General features: G+C 47.3%; 2 protein-coding genes across 16 annotated transcripts in view; both read left to right on the forward strand.

Annotated features, from left to right (window-relative positions):
• CADPS2 (calcium dependent secretion activator 2) overlaps positions 1-2,701 on the forward strand; it is a 568,361-nt gene extending 565,660 nt beyond the window's left edge. For all 14 annotated transcript variants that reach the window (XM_065555914.1, XM_065555920.1, XM_065555939.1 and 11 more), the window contains one exon: positions 1,741-2,701. In XM_065555914.1, coding sequence (XP_065411986.1) covers positions 1,741-1,914 — 174 coding nt within the window. In that variant the 3' untranslated portion in view covers positions 1,915-2,701. The remainder of the gene's footprint in view (positions 1-1,740) is intronic.
• An 11,943-nt stretch (positions 2,702-14,644) lies between these two features.
• Positions 14,645-20,553, forward strand: FEZF1 (FEZ family zinc finger 1). Of its 2 annotated transcripts, XM_065556019.1 has the most exons (5): positions 14,645-14,751; positions 17,353-18,391; positions 18,519-18,653; positions 18,890-19,022; positions 19,638-20,553. In XM_065556019.1, exons 2-5 carry the CDS (start codon positions 17,597-17,599, stop codon positions 19,934-19,936), a joined length of 1,362 nt encoding a protein of 453 aa, XP_065412091.1. In that variant the 5' UTR covers positions 14,645-14,751; positions 17,353-17,596; the 3' UTR covers positions 19,937-20,553. The 2 variants fall into 2 exon arrangements, with proteins under 2 accessions (XP_065412091.1, XP_005305735.2); XM_005305678.3 differs by lacking the exon at positions 14,645-14,751 and having other exon boundaries at positions 17,202-18,391.
• Positions 20,554-21,496: the final 943 nt, after the last annotated feature.

The following is a 21,496-nucleotide window of genomic DNA, read 5'->3' on the forward strand; positions in this document are numbered from 1 at the left end:
GTCAGTGCATCTACAGCAGATTATTCAATAGGCATATAATATGAATGCAAAAATATTAAATCTGGATCGAGAATCAGTAGGAGTAATTTAGACAGAGCATTGGAAGAATGAAAAACTTGATAGCTGTGTTTTGGATGGACTGGGGGCAGAATCGATGGGATAGGGAAAAAAGTCAGCAAAATGGCTCCATATAGGAAATTAACAGGCAGTAGTTAAAGTAGACAAAGTAGTAAGGAATTGTGGGGCTTTAGACCTTCCTGGTCCTCTTCTCTTATAGCCTTTTCCATGCACATTGTAAGCCCAAACCAGTGCTACCAGAAAACATGGCAGAGTATGTGCGTTGGATTTTCACTGCTGCAGTGCTGCCTGCCTGCTTTTAGACATCATCACTGAATAATGTGGTTCCTCCTTAGACTTCTTGCCCAACACAGAAAGTCAAATGAAACAGTAGCCTCTGCTGTGTCATGGCAAATCTACGCATCAGGGAAACAAAACCTTGAGAAGTGAACAAAAGGAAGGCTATGTAGATGATTTGCAATTTAAGTGAGCATTTACTCTGGCTTTTTCTTTTTTTAAGCAGTGACCATAGAAACTGTTACATCACAGGATACAGAACACATCTTAAAACTTGTTTTCAAATGTATTTTCATAAACACCTGGTTTATAAAGCAGAGATAACTGCAAAGGAAATTAAATTATGAGGAAAGTGTTCAGGTGTTGAGATTTTCTGCTGGATGGTAAACAGTAGCTGTAACCAAATTCATAATTGAATATACAACTGTAGATGTCTCAGCTTCAGAATGCTGTACTTTTAAGACTGATTTAACAGAATGATGCCAATTTGTTTAGACATTCACAAAGCTCTTTATCAGGTTCCCTCTGAATGAATGCGGGGACTACAGAGTTACTGCAAAATATGCACTGAGTGAAGTATGGAAGCTTAACACAAAACATACCACCTTAAAGGAATGGTTTTTAAATTGGGGACAATAGACCCTTTTCTGGTGTCCATAGAATGAAACAATTTAGCATTGTCTACACTAATGCAGTTTTGCAAAAATTACCCCAAGTTAGACAACAGGCTGTTAACACCTCTGTCCACTTCCGTGGTTACTACCACTAGTGAAAGCTGGATCAGTGCAAGAGATCAAAGTGTAGAAAAGGTCTTTGGGAACCAACTATTTAGGGGATTGTTGTATTGAGAGGGAACTGACCCATGAAAAGTGATCTTTCTTTCAAAATGATGCACAAGAGGGAAAAGTTGATAACTACCTTGAAGAAATAATTGCTAATACATCTTGATAACATGAACTATATAATGTTTCTAGTAAGGTGGTTTATTATCACTTCACATCTCTCCTGACTTGACAGGTATAACAGAGTCATATGCACAAGTTCGCAGATGATTATGACAATAAGTTGCTTATATGGATACACAGCATGGTTGGTGGTGGTTGTGTTCTGTGGCCCAAATTTTCAAAAGTGATTAGTGATTTTGGGTGCCTTGTATTTTGGAGGGGTCATCTTGAGATGTTTTAAAAGGGCCTAGTTTTCAGAAAGTGCTGAGCTCTGACCCAAAAATGAAAGCTCCAGCACCACTTAAAATGATAGGCCTGTATTCTTAAAAGGAATGAAACTATTTTAATAATGGTATAATTGGACACTTTATGCAGTGACTATGCGTGGGCTTCTTGGGAAAATCCAATGGTGCATTTTGAATGTTCCCTCTTCTTGCTACAGAAAACCTACCGAGATTTCAGATTGCAGGGTGTGTTGGAAGGAACACTGAACAGTAAAACCTATGATACCGTTCACAGCCGTCTTACAGTAGAGGAGGCCACAGTCTCAGTCACTGATGGAGGAGGACTTCAAGGTATCACCATGAAAGACAGTGATGATGAAGAAGAAGGATGATAGTGAGATATTTCACCTAGAAGGTCAACACTAGGTGTTTGTTTTGTAACTTGTCCTTGTATTTGCATTTATAGTTTTGCTTTACAATACTTGAGTACCAAAAATGTAATTCATTCCACTTTTTTAAATCTGAAAGAATTATTGGGAGCAAAAGTGCCAAGAATTTTTTGAGGACAATGATTTTAGCATATTTCAATGTATAGCTTTGCTTAGAACTGTAAGAATGTTGGCATGGAGTTTGAGTTCCACTTGTGATTATGTTTCTTTACCTTTTGTTAGAGTTACCATTTGTTCCTGTAACTCCTCCATCAAATAGTGATGTCCTGTGCAGAAAACAAGATGTGTGCCTCACATAATACACAATTATACAGGAAATCATTCTTGGAATAATTCAGTGCCCTTGTTAAAAAACAGTGTATTTTCAGGATTACACTTTACATATTTTTTCTTGTTTTGTAGTTAATTTTTCATTATTGTGTGATGTGCATTAAAAACTTAAATCTTGGTTCACAGTGCTTTGAGTTTGGTATATAAATAAGAAGACTCCAGGGACTACAAAATGCACATAGACTACTTACGAGTGTTGTGTCTTCTGTTTCCCTACATTCATCTTGCAAGTTTAAGGATATCTCATCACGTTGGATGCCAGTAAGCTTGCCATCAGTGTTTCTATTTCTATGTGAAATTTTGCAGGCAATAAGAACACATTTTGTCATGACCGTGTCTGTATCTATCCAAGTTTGTATAGAATTCTAAAATTAAAAGATGTTTTCAGTATTTCAAATCATTCAAACTGTCATCTAGTTTTTTTTCTTGTAAAAACAAATGAGCTATTTCTGAATGCTTGTATTTGATACCCTGCTTTTATATGAGCCCATGGCAGTGTTCTATAAACAAACACCTATATTCCCATGCCTTTGATGAGAGTTTGACAGAATCAGACAAGGTTTTCTCAAAATTTGCTGTTTCTATAAAAAATACCACAGTGTTTGTTTTCAGAGAACATGTATGACTCTTCATATGGATGGGATCCCTAGGAATTCTGAAAGAGCAATATCAGAAGGAGGAGTGGGAAGAAGTTAACTTAAGTGCCCATTGACACTAAATGTCTGTGCTAAATTTAACAGAGTGATGTGTTTTAAACATAGAACAATTCAAAAATTGTGCAGCTTACATGAAGTTTCCTTGCAGTGACAGTTGTGGAACTTCAGAGGAGTTCTGGAAGGGCAAAGGGCCTGATGAATTGAAAAGTTTTTGAGCGGTTAAGAGAGTTGGTTTTTAAGTGTGCATATAAACTGTGCAGAACAAGGGCAGGCAGGCTGCACTTCTGCATAGCTCAGCTACTTACAAAAGAAAATGATAATTACTCCCTGTTGCACTCCTGGCACCCAAACCGAAAAGGAGTTTGTTTAAATGAAATAAAGGGAAAAATCAAACATAATTTGCTGTTGAAAACCATCCATATCCTGCTTCTTCACAGGGAGGGGGAGGTTTTCCAGGTCCTGTGCCTCCTGTTCTGCCTTCCCAGATTGTCCCTGCTGAATCGCCTTTAATTTTCATTGCCCCGACTCCGACAGGAGAGGGGATTTCATTTGCTGCTGCTGTAGCAAGTAAGTGCTCGTGCGAAGTGCATTAGTGGTTCCCCCGGCCTCAGAGGGTTAAAGCCCTCGCCCTGCATTTGGGGAGAGCCGCTGCTCCGCGCACACACTTTGTCAAAGGGAAAGGGGAGCTTCACTGGGCGTTAGGGTGATTTTTTTTCCAAATTCTCCTCTGAAGCTGCTGCTGCTGTTGTTTGCATCCCGTTCCTTTCCTATCCCTACCCCTCTAAAACTCTGCGCCCAGTGGAGCAGCGCCCTGGAGAGGGGGAGGAAAGGGAAGGGAGCGGGACAGGCAGACTCCAGCTCCGGAATAACGTGCGTAGGTCTGGAGAGAGAAGCCGCTTCCACACGGCAGCAGGAGAACGCTCGCTCTTCCCTGCTGTTCCATGGCTCACAGGCTGCTCGGAGCCGCTCAGGTGGGACTGGCGACCCAGGCCTGTGGCCAGTTCCTAACCCCAGTCCCACGGCGCTGGGGGGGGCGCCAAACCCTGCGGAGCAGGGGAACCCCTGGGGTGCACCGCATCAACGCGTTTTTAAACCGAGCGGCCCTGCAGAAGTATCCCTGGAGAATACTTCGCTACACGAGGCGCGCAAGCTTCTGCCAAGCAAATATACCACTTTTTAAATCCAGGGACCTCTTTGCTATTTTGACCCGAAGCGCTAAATCGGTGGCGTTTTACAAATGTGCCTTTTGCAGCAACAAGTCAAGTTATATTTTATACTAGGCTAGTTCTACATATATAATAATCTCCCAGATCATCCTTCTGTATTATCCCCCCTGTTCACGATCCGGTTCAAAAAGCTCGGATGTCCTGGGAAATTCACGTTGGAAAAATCTCCTTTGCTGCACTGTTGTTAGCAGAGATGTGTGAACGCAGAGAGCGCTGTGGCGTTTGCCCTTAATAACTCCTGGCTTCTCAGCAACCACGAGCAACGACACAAATCTTATAGCAAATGCCGGGCTACATTCCCGTGGCAAACTAGAGATTCCCTGGGATGAGAGGCACAAAACGGGCTGTTCTTAAGTATCAGGAGAGATTTGTGAAAATTCTCATTCTCAAATGACATAGTAACTGCCCTGGCAATGTTTGATACCACAAAATTCAATTTTTTCCTCGGGAATAACGGGCAAAATCCAAGCTCTACCGGCTGAATGTGTCAGAGACAAGAGTACATTGGCCTCCCTCATCTGTGGAGGAGGAGGAGAGACTATTGTGGGAAAATCTATAGCGCCATAAGGTGTTTTTTTATCCTTTGGACAAACAATAACAAGTGCTGTATGTGCCCTTGAACGCTCTGTGGCCAAACTCTCCGGGAGCTGCGACTGAGCGTTTTTCTCTGATGTTCTGCAAATTGCTTGGCTCGTGAGGAGAGCTCCAGACCTGCACTGGGTGTTTGCCGAACTTCTTGTGTATTGATTGGCGTTGGCCTGCATCGCATCTTCTAGCCCGGAAGAGGCGAGTTGCCAGGCAAGGGCAGCGGGAGAGTTCAGGGAATCCCCAGCGTTTTGTGGGCTATTGTGGCTGTGCTGTTAATGAGCAGGACATAGTGGCAAGTGTTGGTCGGTGAATTTATTTCTTTTAACGCTGGGGCTATTTTGTCGTGCACCAAACTGAACAGAACAGTACACAGAGAGGGTCAACCCTCTTCAAACCTAATCAAAAGAGGAAAGGTTATTCCAGTGGGAGCCGCTCAAAGCAGTGTAGCCAGAATGTGCATGTGGTTTGAGGAGAGCCTAATTTCCGTGTAAACCTAACAATCCAGACCCCTACATTGTATACACAATAGGCAGAGCAGTCCCATTTATTCGGTTTGAACACGAGATTTCTAGTACATAAGAAAGGAAACTGCAATCCCCCGTGTGCGGGGCTTCTGGATCCAGTTATCGTTTGAGTAACTTTGGTTTGGTCTGAAGGGATTTGGTCAGGGGGTTCTTGCATTTTGCAGCTACCAAAGGAGTGCAGGGTTTTCTCGAAGGAACAGAATAAAAATTCAGCCCGGTAAGCAAAGAGCCTGTGGCTGCTTAGAGCTAAAAGGGAATTGCGGGGGGGTGGGTTGGAAACCTGAAAATACGGGAGATAGGGAAATCAAGGAACCGGTTCTAGAGGATTTCTGAGCAGCAACAAGTCGACCAGGGAGGTTTAAAAGCTTAGAAACCAACGTTGACTCCTTTAGTGATAGTATCCGAGGAAAAGACACGATTTGTGGTTTGTCTCTTATCCCGGGGTTTGGAGTTAAAGGCGCTTAGCTTTCCTTGAAGAGCGTGTAAAAAATTAAAAGAAAAATAACGTTATAGGTAATGAATGCAACAATCATTTCCCATAGATTCGTTTTTCAATGTAAGTAGAAGATGGCTGAGTTCAAATGACGCGCTGTTCCTACCCGGCGAGTCCTGGTGTTGCCGAGAGAGCAGAGCCCATTAAAATAGTTCCAGTTGTTAATATGCTGCTAATAAACCCTGATAAACAAAAGACGTATGAGCCCACGTGTTTTCCAGAAGGACTCCTGCTCTGTTTGCATCCTGAATGTACGACTGCACTTGATTAACTGTGTGGATCTTATTAAAGACGGAATGGGCACATGAATACTGCTGGAAGCGGGGAAAGCACAGTTTCAAAAGGAAAGCAGCACAAGAAGGTAAATGAAGTGGAAAATAATAGGGTTGTTTTTCCTAGCTGGTAATACGTCTGCACTCAGTCATTTTTAATTCCTTGGGTGTTTGTTGGACTCGGGTTAATAATTGTGTAATACTGTGGAGATGTGACCCCGCCTATGGTACCTACCCCTCAATATGTTTCCCTGGTGCATGAAAGCCTGCTGCATCCGAGAGGATGAGGCGGGCGGGGATACTAACCAGCTCAGCATAACAGCCTAAAATTGGAGCCTTCCGCTAGGAAAAGGGAAGGCAAGATATACAAAGAGCCGAAGGTTCATCCATGGCGTGCTACGTCCTGATGGAACGCCCGAGGAAGCAGTCAGGCTAATCAGGCTTAAGTAGTGTAGACAGAAGGCCAAACTCCTAATAGAAACCTTCACGAGACCCTGAGCCGCAGCTGGTTGAAGCGAAGGGGAGGCTTTCTATTGGATCAAGGCAGGCCATGCACTTCCTTCCTCCGCCAGGCCTCTCCTCCCACATCTTCCTGAGACCCTGCTGTAGGTGACATAGCCGGGAGGGGCGACTGGAGAGAGCATCAGATATTTGCTGTGCCGCACCAGCCCTATAGGGTTTGGGGCTGAATGGGCCCCAATGTATGTGTGTCGTTGGAGCAGGGAGGAGGAGAGGGAAAGCTAACCTTTATTCCCCCAATGAAATAATCTGAGACAAACTCCCTGAAGTTGCCAAGTATTTCTCCTCCAGCAGGCTCCTGTGTGGGAGGGATGGATCTGACCCTAAGCTGCTGAAGAGTGAGATGTTCAGCGACCTATCTAATCGTGCTTGAGAGCACAAGTCTCTCAAGTGTAGAAGTCAAGAAGGTGGCATGGATCCAGTGATCTAGATGAAGTCGTGTAGCACCCTTCCAGTGCTGAGTGTTCCGGTATATCCGTCTGCATGCTCAAGGGAAGTTGCTGTCCTCCTGCCCCTCTGTTGCATTGTTTTGGGCACAGTGGCTTTCTTCACAGTGGATGTGAGAAGCGTTTTTCACAGAAGGAGAGAGGGTAGAAAGTAAAGTTAAAAGCTTTTTTTTTCCTTTTGTTTATCTGACAAAAGCATAACGAGATCCAACCGCTGGAAGCTGAAGTTAGAAACATTGAAACTGGAAAGTTTTTTTAACTGAAAGGGAAGGGGCCCTTTGGAACAGCTTATCAAGGCATAGGGTAACTTCTCCATCATTTGGAGTCTTTACATCAGATGCTCTAGTTCAATCACAAGTTCCTATTGAACTCACTGGTGCTCACTTCATGCAGGACGGGTTAATAATTCCCTCCCCTGGAGGAGTCACCAGGTGAAATATTACGGCTGTTTTATGCAGAAGGTCAGACTAGATGATCATCTACAGTCTGGCCTTAAAATCGGTGAACCCTAGTGTGTTGAAGACAGTCTGAGTTTCTTAAATAACACGAAACTAAAGAGATCTCCTCATATGTTCTGCTTGGCCCCCAACACTGCCCTCCTTCAGTTTTAAGCCCAAACTCCTTATTAATGGCAAAATAGGGCTTTTGTATAAGAGATAACATGTAACAATAATACCGAACGGCGCTTTTAACCGAGACAACCAAATGGGCTTGTATCTGTGAAAAGGTTATAAAACCATTAACTAAAGTCAGATTGCAAAAGGCAACAGCACGGTAAGAAAGTTGTTATCCGAACCAAAGCACCACATCCTCAGAAAGTCACAGGACCTTTTTATTTAGCACGGCCTGCAATAATAGCACTTTGGAGAGGGTGTTTTCATTTTGTAGTCATCCGGATATTTTGCTAGTAGCTGAACATTGATACGGATTATCCTCGAGTTAAGCAAAATATTGGATTTGTATTCAGAGATTCCTCTAATGGGTCAACTACTGCTTCCATGAAATTCTGTTGAGCTCAATGGGAACTGCGTCGGGCCCTGTATTTTAGTCTGCATTTTAAAATGTTCATTACAGACACGCCGAAATGTGTTATGAACTCAGTGCAGAGGAAACGTAGGGCTTCCCGGGCCATTCTTGAGACTGAGCAGAATTGTTTTCATACCCGGATTCTTTCTCACGAGTGAATTCCACCGAGCCTTTCTATTGCTGCAGGGAAATGCTGAAATGGCACCACAGCAAGTGACTAGTTAGCTCGGATTACTGATGGCTCCGAAAACTTAGCCTCCGACTCTAACAGCCTCAGAGAAGCCAGGTGCTATTTTGATGTGTAACAGGGAAGATCCGGTCCGAGGCCCCAATTCAGCGAGGAGACTCAAGCAGGTGCCTGATTTTAACAAGTCCCAGGGACGCCAAAAGTTGGAGTGCTGAAGTACCGCGCTGAACTGGGGCCTGAGCATACACTACAGACTAACGCTTCAGTCTTCCCAGGCCTTCAGAGCTCTTCTTAGAAAGGTTGAAAGAAAGTTGCCTGGCCTGGGCCCATTGCTCCCACACCGAACTGATGCTGTCTCCCCAGCTAGAATCATGGGCCCATCCCCCATGCAGCGGGGCTGCGCCACCCTAGGGCTTGTTAGGAAAGTAATTCAAATGCAGTGGGAGAAAGGAAAGCGCTTAACAACGTGTGGGTGACCATATCACTGGTTTCAACCTCCACCCCCTGTTGCACCGCAGCAGCTTTCCGGACCATGTAGCAGTTAGAAAAGACACAATAACCGTGTCTGAGATCCCGCGGAAGTTCCCGTATTCCGTGATTCGTTGAATTGGAGGGGTTTCTTCACAGGCTTAACTGTGTCTAGTCCCGGTGTGGTCCAAATCACAGTTTTTACAGTCCACGCACTGTGAGCATCGGGGGAAACGGGAGAGCACGTGGGATGCCTCTGCTCCTGGGCCCAAGAGACTTCTTTGTCAGGTATCATTTCTCTCTGCCGCCTGACCCGCGCAGCCAGTGCGACAGGTGGAGGGGGAACAATAGAATGGGAGCCAGATGAACAAATTCAGGGCTAAGCCTATGAAGGTGTAAGCCGGGGGTGGGGCGCCACCCCTCCTCCCCAGACCGTGTCCTAGGCAGGGAAGAAGCCGTTTGCAAATCAAAGCGGTGTGATCCTGCCCTGAGCTGCTGTTCCCTTTCACTGGCTCCCCTGCGACGCTTTCAATTCCTCCCCTCCCCCATTCACATGTGAGAGAAGCCAAGGGGGTAAAGGCAGGGAAGGAACGAGCTTGTTAACAGCCTAAGCTGCTCATCTCATTCACAGCTAAAGCTGGGCGCTAAAGCCAACTCAAACAAGAAGCGAAGGTGCAGCTAGTCGGAGCCAGCCGTGCCAACGCCGGGCACCGCTCCAGGGAGGAAGGTGGGCAAGGAGCCGTGCAGAGAAAGCGGGGATTCGGAGTCACTCTGGGCCGCTGTGTCTCTATTGTGTAAATTCTAGAGGGACTGGAAATGGCCAAGCTGGAAATAGCCTGGAGGGCTGCGCTGGCGTGACTCGCGGCTCAGCCGTCAGTGCTCTGTGGTGAGGTGAAAAGAACAGGAGTACTTGTGGCACCTTAGAGACTAACAAATTTATTAGAGCATAAGCTTTCCTGGGCTACAGCCCACTTCTTCACGAAAGCTTATGCTCTAATAAATTTGTTAGTCTCTAAGGTGCCACAAGTACTCCTGTTCTTTTTGCGGATACAGACTAACACGGCTGCTACTCTGAAACCTGTGGTGAGGTGGTTACCAGAACAACCTGTGCAGCAGCCTTGTGTACACAGAGACTACACTTCATGCAGGGCCCGATCCGAAGCACACTGAAGGGAATGGGTGTCCTTTTAATCAGTCCCAGAGAGAGAGAGAGAAGCGTTCTGAGTGCAAGTTAGAAGCTACTGAGCTCTCACTCTGCCACCGACTCCTTTTGTGGCCTGGGGCATGGCCCTTAACCTTGCTGCCTCAGTTTCCCCCACCTCTAAATGGGACTCACTGGACTGACCGGCTTAGTTCGTTGGTTTGGATGATGAGCGGACAGCGTGTGGAACGGTTAAAACCCCATGGTGTTGATTGTTTCACCTCTCATGACGGTTGACCTGAAAAGCCCACTCCCTGTGTTTATAAACCTTATTGGAGAGAGCCCCATATGTGTGCATTACTCCTTGTACAGATAATACACCCGGAAGGGAATAGATTCCCCTTTGGCAGCTGGCCTTCCTCTTGCCCTGACGTTGGTGATGTTTCCTCGCTCATTTACACGAAAATCCGTGACTTCTTTGGAAACCGGACTTCATAATGGCCCAAGATTCGATCATTAGATTATCCCAGTTAATACACTCGACCCACTGGCGCCTTCTCCGTTTATTTCAGTACAAGACAGACTGTTCCCGGGTGGTTTATTACTGTATTTGCTGAGATGCTTAAAAACTAAACCACTTGAATCCAGAAATCGAAATCGGATAGAAACCTGGGCGCTTCTATTGCAATAGTTGAAATCGCTCGGCCCTGAGTCTGTCGATGGGACAGGAAGCAGGCACAAGAGCCTTTTGAAAAGGCCTGTCACCGGGTTACATAACCAGCTCGCATCCGAGGTTTTAGAAGCGCCCAGCGAAAAGACGTGCGAAGAAGAGACTCTCTCTGCGGCGTTGGTGACATAAAGCCTGATCCAAAGACCATGCAGGAGTCTTTTAGGCCTTGAATCAAGCCCATCGAATAGTATTCTTAAACATTTCAATCAAATCAATTTCTGCGATGACAGTCCACAGCCGCATCTATAACAATCTGCCCCAAAAGCCAGCGCAAGCATAGCAATGAAGATTGACTAAAAGATGTTTCTGACCCGACAGCTACCGGTATATAACAAACACGATCCTACGGGCGTGTGAACAATGAGCCATTTTTTTTTGGCCTATAATAAATTTGTTTAATCGAAAGTTTAACAAGCAAATAAAAAATTGCCCCTCAAACAGATGGGGGGAAACAACAACAGCGAATTATTTCCCAAAGACAGAAAGTTGAGACTCTTTTCTGTACATTGATGGAAATGCCCTTATGGTTCCTTGGTATCTAGAGAATTGTACTCACCAAAGAATATTTCAAATGTCCAGTATTGTAGATTGCGGCTAGCAATTTCACTCCAACTTCCAAGGACAGTTTTGTGGTTTTTTTAAAATATGATTTGGGGCTTTTGGCTTAATTTCCCCCCAAATAAGCCCTCCTTGACCTTCCAACTTTATTCCACCACCAGTTTTGTAATTCAGCCTGAACTGGCAGCAAACTGAAAGACTAGCAAACTTTTCCCTGCCTAAATGGGTCAGCCGCCGGCTATGGCCAAGGCACAGAATCTCCTCCCTTTTGCAGCACTGGTGCAGTTGAGATGTGCTAGTGCTGAGAAGCAACATGGAGAAGTCAATGGGATTGTAAAAGAGCAGGATTTTGCTGCGGGATTGGATTCAGCCCGGGACAGGTCTTGTAGCGCCGTTTATATTTAACCCAGTGAAGCGGGGTAACAGGAAGTCACGTACTTTTTTAAAGTAACTGGAATGCTATACCTGACGAGAGGACAGCTTGGGAAATAGAACTCTCGCAGTTAACCGTTTAGCCAAACCTTCTCCCAGTCCCACCTCCAAATACACTAGAAGAAAACAGAAGCAAAGATAATTATTCTCGACCCTACTCAGGGCATATAAAATACATGGATTGCCTGATCCAGCGAGCGTAACACGTTCCTGTACCGGGAATTTGGCTCAGCATTTGTTGAACTGGAAAGGAACAAGTGGGAAAGTGTCATTCATAGCCCCAGCTGCTGTTGGCCCCTCCCAGCCACTTTTACCAAGGGCCCTTTGGAGTTGATGACACCGCTGGGCCCCCTCATAGGCAGACTGATTAGATTGATGTGATTGCTGGAGTTTATGCTCCTCGCTGGTATGCTTAAACAGATCGGGTGCGAGCTGGGAGCGCTGCTCTAGTGTCACTTGTAATTATAATTATATGCGATTAAAGGATTTATACCTGAAAAGTTTTAATTTGCACCAGGTTGGTTGGTTATCCTGGAGGGTCGGAGCCTGGGTGGAGTTTGCACGGATGTAAAATAGAGCAGCAAACACGTTTGTTTGTTTTTGCTTCAGACAACTCTTTTGCTGACGGATTCACTAAAAATATGGTTTAAAATAATAATGTCATCATCCTTGCCGTGGACTAATATATATTGCTGGGGAGAAAAAATAAACGATTGAGTTAAGTAGATAAGGATGCCTAAATGTCCTACGCAACAAAAAAGTCCTACACCAGTATTCCTTCTACATATAGCGTGGATACTTCAGAAATAAACCTGCTGATTTTCAAAGGACTTTGCTGCTAACATCATATCATAACAGCTCCATTCATTATTATATTGGCTCATGAAGTATGTCAATGCCTAGCATTCTCACTCCACGAGATCAGGGCAGTAGGGAACAACAATTCACTACGGAATAGGAATGCAACTTAGCGTTCTGCCAAAAGGTTGTTGATAGGAGCGGTTACAACTGAACCTGTTCCAATAAAATTACATTGGTCCGGTGGCTCTGATAGTAAGCCAGAGGTCTATGTTCCCCTCGTCTTTTTTTGTAAATCTTTTATATAAACTATTTCTCGTTTATATTTTAGAGACACATTCATTTAAAAAAATAACTGTAATACCTCACAACAGTAACAACCACCAGGGGCTAATTTCCCTATTGAAAAATCCATGGCAATGCCGGGTTAATTTACTCCATTGTGGCCAGGTATGTCAAATTGCACGGTGTAGAATATAAGGCGCTATTCTGAGCGTCTGGCAATACAACAGAGCCGTGTAGGGGATGGAGTGGCAGTTTTAGCTCTGGATTTCCTGGCTTTTGTTTGAGGGCAAATCACCCCTTTAACAATGCTGGATTGTAAAGATGTGATCCTGGTGATTGATTGACTGATTGATTAGCTAATATGAACAAAGCAGTGGCTGTAAAGGAATCAAAGTGACTAAAAATAATAATCGGACACAGAGGAAGCCGCCAGAGTCCTTCAATGAAGCAGGCAGGAGTATTGTCTGTAACCTCCTTGCTTCTTTCCTAGATCGCCCAGAAACATAATCCCAAATAAAACACGCTAGATTCCCGTCGCCTTCTTCTCCTGTAGCTAATCTGCAGCAAGTGAAAGAAGCTTGTTGTCTTTATCCAGATCCGAGGGTGAAATGCAGCCTGTTCCTAGGGGGACTGTAAAACACGTCCAGGAGAAGATTAATACACGCAGCAGAAGGTTGGAGAAATTATTATGCTTTTCAATTCATTTTTTACTTAAAAACGCAATGGAATTTGTGTGTTTTATTACGAAGGAAGAAATGAAAGATTAAGGTTTAGGCGGTATTTTACATCGCTGTAATCGCCTTTGGGTTCAGATTGGAGTAATCTTGACCACGAGATGAATTCGCCTGTGGCTCGGATTTAAACGCATGTAGAGATATGTTATGAGAATAATGCAAGTGAGCAATATCAAGAACATAGTTTAGGAGCGAATGAAATGCAAAACCGATTACGGGAAAAAAGAGAACAGCAGCTTTCCCAGAGAGGATACGAAATTACTGTTCAGCACTCAAACTTTTGCCCTTAATTCCTCAGAAGGTTTTTAACTCTGGGGAGGTCACCTGGGGTTTGTTACTTCCCCAGGCAGAACAGACCAGACTTCCCCCTCCAGGACAACTCACTTACCCCCTGAATCTGTCTGGAGAGAAGGGCCAGAGATTGGAAAAAGAAAGGCAAACAAATGGTGAAACACCCTTTAGAAGACAGCCGAAAATGCCCTTTGAAAATAGAAGCAGACAAGCCGTCACTCTTACCACCGCGAATCGTACACATCTGAGCGTTTCAGGAATACCCCCCTTCAGCACCAGCAGTTCTGTTGGAGAGGTGCTGGTAGCTTAGCAAACCCGTCAGTTTAATACCGTTAGAAAAGCGTGATCCTAAGTGAAATGTAAGGTCCGGGAAAGATTTTCAGCAATTTTTGCATTCGCAAAACTCCCTTCTCTCAAACAGAAGCTGAGCCTGACAAGAGATCTGTGCCTCTGTTTATTAATTTGGCTTGCACTCAAGTTTTCATCTATACTAGGTACAGAGGGGGAAATATCCATTAACAAATAACGAATAATCAAGATTTCCAAAGCGCCCTCTTTACCACTTCAGCATTAAGAAGGCCAGTATTATCCTAATGGACGGGCTGTCATTGCTGCTTTGGGATATTTACACTGCTCAAATGACACTACATATATGTTACTTTCCAACGCATGTCAAAAAGTCAATCCCCAAAAGACCAGTTAAAAGCAACCTGTTAACCTATCAAGTATGTGGGATTTGAAGCCTCTAACCTCACCCCATAATAATTCTTTTCTTTACTATCAGTTAAAAGGAAATTTGTCTAGATCAAATTTAATGTAAATTGTTCGGAAGCAGGAAACTCTGCTAGAATAGGCACAAAATAGACCCGGGAGGTTTACACGCTAGAAAACGAAGATCTCTCAAGTTGGACGAAGTGACCCCTGCACAGTTCCGGGATCCTCTAATCTGATTTTATTTGTGTCCCTGTCAAGCTCATTCAGACGTAGTGTTTGCAGTTTCTCTGGTGCGCCTTTAAATCGGTGCCCAGCCGCGGGAGGAGTCTTTGGGCTTTCGGTGCCGAGGCAGGAAGCAGCAGGTAAGAAGATGACCCCGCCTATGGGAACCTGATCAGCGCTTAAAAGGCAGCAATTAAAGTCTTAACCGCGACCCATCTGCCACGGGACCCTCTCCAGCGGCCACCCTCACCCTGGTAACCCCCACCGCTTGCCCTTTGTCTGCGCCCAGGAGGGAGCAGCGCCCAGCAGGGAAAGAGAAGAGACGTGGAGCTCTGCCCGGCACCCCCAAGTCGGTGTAGCCCAAACCGTGGCTCGCCGAGCTCCCCGCTCCTCCCTTCTGTTGGCCCAGCCCTTGCTCTCCATCCCGTGCTCAGCCCCCCACTTCCCACGACTCAGCGGCCCCGGGCATCTCCCCACCCTGCTCCCACCACTCACAAGCCTCACCCTTCCTCCCCGAGGACTCCGAGGCCTTGGGGCTTTTGTCCCCGCCAGAGGAGCTCTGATCCCGCGCCGTGGGGAGAGTTTTGCATGCGGGGGACGCACGCCCAGGGCAGGGGTCACAGGCTGGTGCCGTGGGAAGGGATGGGATCCCGCACCCCAGGAACACCCCCAACACACTGGCCCCATGTTGCCTCGCCAGCGTGAAGCAAAGCCGAACTACGAGCCCTGGATCAGTCTGTCCCTGCCCGTCCCATGGTCCCGAGGGAGCCCACCCTCCCCACGTGAAAGATCTCGAGCCACAGCCACCAGTGCATCCGGGGCAGGGAGACCTCCCAGTGCCAGCATCCTTACAGGCCCCCCCCCCTCCTCCCAGGAGGCCTGTAGAAATCGCGGCCCACTTCACCTCCCGGCCCCACCGACCGCGGGGTGCCAGGGGTGAGGGGCCCTGGGTACCTGGCTCTCCAGATGTCTGCGCCACTGCGAGAGGCGGATCCACCCTTCTCTGTCTCAGAGGAGGTGGCGAATCAGCCCCTTGTCCAGCTTCTTCTCCGTGCCCGGCACGCCCGGGCCCCCGCAGAGGGCAGGGGAGGTCGTCGGGACTGGGTCCGGATGGGCTATTGCAGGGTTTCTAGCAGGGCGTTGCCCCGGCCCGGACTCCCAGGTGCGTGTAGGGCGACCTTTCTCTGCCATCCTGGCCCCATTTCGGGCGCCTCCATTGGAGCCCGCGGGAGCCTCCCCCCTTAAAAAGGTCCAGGGCCTTGGTCCATCCCTCTGCGCCAGCCTCCCTGCTTCCGCGGGCTCAGAGAAGGGCTTGGGTGGTTGGGGAGCGGGATATTGCTGCCCCCCAGCTACCCCGTTTCGCCAGCCTGAAATGCGGAGACTAGAGGGAGCCAGTCTCGGGGACATCCCCAGCTGGCTATGCCCGGGCTGAGCTCTTCCTCGCCTCCCACGTGTTCAAAAGGCCCTTGTGAGCAGCCGGGCACGGAGCCGCTCAGGGGGAGCATGCAACAGGCACTTCCGGGCGGTGCAAAAGGGGCGGCTGCTCGGCCACATCCAGGCCCGACCAAGGGCCCCAGAAAGCGTCAGCAGCTCAGGAGACGGGGGAGAAGACCTGCCCAGTGCAGTGGGGACCCCATGCACCCACGGCAATGCCCCTGGCCAGGCGCACGTGCAGCCTTTTGCTTTGCTGCCTCTAGCAGAGACGGACTGTACACAGATTTGTCGGGAATTGCAGGCCTCTCTCTTTATATAATACCAGCCAATGGCCGGGGTAGACGGGAATAACTGACACTTGCTTTAGCTGTAGATTATCGTGTCTACAAAATGAATAGATCGGCAAAAAATCGATGGTAACCTTCTCCTCCAGCCACGCTGTCTTACTCCTGTGCTTTGATTGTAAACAAGAGGAGCAAGGAGCCTGGCTCCCTCTATGTAGACAGGGATTCCCCGTCAAGATTAAGGCCTCTAGGCACAGCTGAAACACACAGGGAGTGCATATATAAGGTGTCGGTTTCCTCCTTCCTCCAAATTGTGATTCAGCTTTTGGTTATTCGGTCTCAACTCGGCTTGACACCGGTGGTTTCTGTCTAGCCATTTGCGTTTGAATTCTGGGGCGATCTGATCTGGGGCAAGGTTCAGCCCGTTTGTTGGCTGTCTTTTCCACAAGACCAAAGTCCTCCAAGCCGTGGTGTAAGCCCCCGACCAGCGCCTGCGAGAAGGGCAGCAGTCTCAGAGCAGCCAGCACCCCCCGCCCCTCCCCACGCCGGAGCCTAGGCTGGAAAGTGGCAAGGAAACAACCAGCTTCCCCCCCCTAGAGCCGCTTCTCCGGCAGCTCCCCGCTCGCCCCCAAATTGGGCTCCGTCTCCTTATTTAGCACGTGGACAATGATTTTAGATGCTGTCACTTGGAGCCAAACAAGAACATTGATGTCGGTTCGGCTTGGCCTCTAAAGCCTGGCGAAACAGACTGCGAATAACAAAAAAAGAGAGGGAGGGGGCGTGCGAGGGGGAAGAGAAGGGAGAGAGACACCTCCTTCTCTGGGAGGGGGAGCCTGCGGCTCCAATGAAAAGTAGTCGCTTACTAGGGGAGTGGGGATGTGTGTAGGGGGGGGGGGGGGGAGAACTTTTCCTGTTGACTGTTGGAAGCGAATTGAGCAATTATCTAGTTTACCTTCTCCTCTTGGAAGTTAACGATTGGCGAGATCTTGGCTGCGTTATTGACACAACACTTTCTATTGATAGAAATAAGCAGCGATTGTCCTTAAGTCACTGGTGCGACAAAGTAAACTGTGATGGGCTGGCATGAGTCCACTGGACCGGGAAGGCTGGTTCCGCCGGCGGAGGCTCTGGTGATGGTGGTGGCGGCGACGGTGCTGATCTCCCTCCTTGCAGATCAGTGACCAGAAAAAGGGGGAGAGGGAGAGAGGGGACAAAAAAGAGGCGTCTACCAAAGCAGCTCAGACCGGCGAACAAATGCAAGCCAGCCATGGACAATAGTTGCCACCACACGGCGACCAAAATCTTAGCAACTTCTCCAGCCAGAGAGAGCCTGTCTGCTCGAAGCAACATGATCAGCACCTCCAAACCCCTGGCTTTCTCCATTGAGCGAATCATGGCCAGGACTCCAGAGCCCAAGTCCATTCCGGTGCCGCCCTTCCTCCAAGGATCCGTGCCCAAAGGAGACCCCAAACACTCTCTGCACCTCAACTCCTCCATCCCCTGCATGATCCCCTTTGTCCCGGTGGCGTACGACCCCCTCCCCAAAGCGGGGATGGCCGGATCAGAGGGCAGGAAGGCTCACTTGGACTCCTCTGCCTCCCCCTTCAGCTGCGGCGATCTATTGAACTGTGCCCTGAGCCTAAAAGGCGATTTCCCCCGCGACGCCCTGCCCCTGCAGCAGTACAAACTGGTGAGACCGCGAGTGGTCAATCACTCCTCTTTCCACGCCATGGGAGCGCTGTGCTACTTCAACCGCGGCGACGGCCCTTGTCACCCATCGTCCAGCGTCAACATCCACCCGGTGGCTTCTTATTTCCTCAGCTCGCCTTTGCACCCGCAGCCCAAGGCTTACCTGGCGGAGAGAAACAAACTGGTGCTGCCGTCCGTGGAAAAGTACCCTTCCGGAGTGGCCTTTAAAGACTTATCGCAGGCTCAGCTCCAACACTACATGAAAGAAAGTGCCCAGATCCTATCGGAAAAAATCGCGTTCAAGAGCTCGGAGTTCAGCCGGAGCTCTCCCAGCAGCAAGCCCAAAGTTTTCACGTGTGAAGTTTGTGGAAAGGCAAGTAACTAACTTCCTTTGCTCCCATAAAGTTTCTATCCATTTGTCTGCTCCCGTTTTAGAACTACCCCCTTCCCCAGTTGCTTTATGATTCTAATTGTTTTTTTTTTCTGATTTAACTTTCAAGGTATTTAATGCACATTATAATTTAACTCGCCACATGCCAGTCCACACAGGAGCCAGACCCTTTGTTTGCAAAGTTTGTGGCAAGGGCTTCAGACAAGCAAGTACTCTCTGCCGGCACAAGATCATACACACCCAGGTGAATATCTCTCACGCCTATTGCACTGCGTATTTCCACCTGCTTTTGCTGATCCGATCCGACAGAACACTGTTAAAAGCGGGGTCATTTGGTCGGGAGGCGCTGGTTTTTGTTTTCGTTCGTTTTTTAAACAGACTTTGCGTCGGTCTCACGTCTTTATAAAGCCACAGATTTCCAAGCACTGGAAAGCGCTTTGCCATGCACTTACTTCAATATTTGCTTTTGTTTCCTTATAGGAAAAGCCTCACAAGTGTAACCAGTGCGGCAAAGCGTTTAACCGAAGTTCCACTTTAAACACACACACACGAATCCATGCCGGCTACAAACCTTTTGTTTGTGAATTTTGTGGCAAAGGATTTCATCAAAAAGGTACAAGTCTCAAACCGCTTCTTGTTATTCTCCTCAGAATCCCACCCCTAGTAGGTAAACAATCAAAACAATTTGCAAGAGGGCTTGCTTTATTATTTATTAATTATTGTATTTTATTTATTTCAAACCCTTGGCTCAGTTTTAACCTGGAGATCATTTTTTTTTATATTGAATACTCGGTATCTGAAGTGTCCGATTTAAGCTTGTAGAGGAATGAAAAAAGAGAACTTTCGTTTTTATTTCACATGGCAAGATGCAATTTTCAACCTACTTGAATTCCCCCACCCCAAGTGCAATTTTTTACTGCTCATCTTTTTGCTCAGGTGTAAGAATCTTTGTTTAATATGAATCTTGGATTCTAGTAATCATCATGCTATCGTGTAGAATTTTTTAAAATACATATCTTGCGGAGTTTATAAATCTGGTTTTTTTCAGCGCTTTACCGTTTGGTTCTAACAATACATTTCCTAACCGGAATATTGTGGGTGGGTGGTTTGTGTTATGTTTTAGTTAAAAACGGTCAATTGCCATTTTCATCTCGAGCCGGGGTTTGGGGAGAGGGCAAAACTCTCTCCCCTGTGTAGCGTCTGTGACCCTTGACTTGTCTGTTCCCAGGTAATTACAAAAACCACAAACTGACCCACAGCGGCGAAAAGCAGTTCAAGTGCAATATCTGCAACAAGGCTTTCCATCAGGTGTACAACCTGACCTTCCACATGCACACCCACAACGACAAGAAGCCCTTCACCTGCCCCACCTGTGGCAAGGGCTTCTGCAGGAACTTTGATCTCAAGAAGCACGTCCGCAAGCTGCACGACAGCGCCCTGGGACTGCCGCGAGCCCCTGCCGAGCCGGGGCCAGACCAGACGCTGCAGCCGCCGGGCCCGCTGCTGCAACAGCCGCACCATCCGTGAGGGGAACTGCAAGCCCGGAGCTCCGCCGGTCCTATTAGCAGGGAAAGCAACCAGGAGCCCCGCCGTTGCAACCACCCTCCTGCTTCTTTGCATGCACCTGTTAAGCGGTTTTGTGTATTACGCTCTATTTGGCCACTAACATTGATGGCTGGTCGTTTCCTTCTTTTTGATGTTGTTGGGTTGTTTTTCTTTCTTTCAAGACTCGATTTTTTTAACATCTCAGGGTTAGAGATGGTTAAAAAAAAAGCCAAGCCAATTTCTGCTGTATTTATTGGGATCTGTATTATCCGAGCCGGGAATGCTGCACCACTTAATTATTTCGATGTGTGTATATATATGTGTTGGTTCTGCCCTGTCTCCGATGCCTGCTGGTTGTCCCTTCTTGATAGCTTCCCCTCCTTCACCCCCTCCCTGAATATCGTATCTCTATGGCCAGAGCTGGTTCACTATGTACGGATTTGAATTTCAGTTTGATTCTTGCACGTGGAAAATGAATTCGTTGACCTGGTGGAAATAAATACTTGGAGCATGATGATTGAATCATCAAGGGCGCATTAGCTATTTAAATTATTCAGCTACAAGACCAATGATACTATTAAAGAGCTGTGATCCCACCATACCGATTCCTAATGTATTGATAACGAAAGGCTGGGGGCGGATGACAGGTAATACCAACAGAGGTGTGTGTGTGTGTGTGTGTGTGTGTGTGTGTGTGTGTGTGTATTTATGTTTAATCAAGAAGGGAAGATGGATGGAAATCAAAACTGTGGCTGATGCCAGGTCCTTGAAATGCTCCAAGTGTTAATCAGCAGCTCTGCTGTGAGCTTAGGCTCTGGTGTTTTCTAACTGCAAACCTCTCCTGTTTTCTTGCCAAAACACTGAAACAACTGCTAAAGACTTTAATTAAGAGTGGGTAATTAGCTCGGATTTATCAAAGCCGGGTTGTTATACTATTAGCTGCTCAGTAGAAGCTGCCAATCCAGCCTTAAAAACTAAGCACGCTCCTACCGGCCGTTGCCTAGACAGAAAGCGGGGAGGAAGAATGGATGAGCCCGGGAAGGAGATCTTACGTTATGTATTTATTTTGAATCTCTCCTGTCGCAAAACAAAATTAACCTCCCCCAATCAGGTGCTGTCCCCAGCCATTAGTAAAAGCAGCATCTTTAAGGGGCTTCTTTTGCTACTATTATTTATTTGCCTCCTCCCGAAAAGAGCCATGAGCCTTGTGGGAGCCGCGCGCGGTGCTCAGACAGGCCGGCAGCTGACCTGCTGCCCCAGGTAACCCTCTTCCAGAGAGGGGGAGTTCGGGGCTCTCCTCGGGAACGCCTTGTTGGGCATGAAATAGACTAACTCGCCGGGAACATCTTTTCCAGAGGGCGAGGGCAGCAAAATGGGTGCGGGCGAATCCGAAGAGAGGCGCCAGCTGCGAACCAGCCTCACATGCCCTTAGCAGCTTCCTCGCCCTCCAGTTTGACGTGTAGAGCCGTTGTCCGCATTTGAATTTCGGGTCGTGTTGTAGTTCAGAAAGGAAGGGCTTGGAACTGTCCCCTTTCCCCCACA

The sequence above is a fragment of the Chrysemys picta genome, chromosome 1, assembly GCF_011386835.1.
Source record: "Chrysemys picta bellii isolate R12L10 chromosome 1, ASM1138683v2, whole genome shotgun sequence".
Taxonomy (NCBI): domain Eukaryota; kingdom Metazoa; phylum Chordata; order Testudines; family Emydidae; genus Chrysemys; species Chrysemys picta.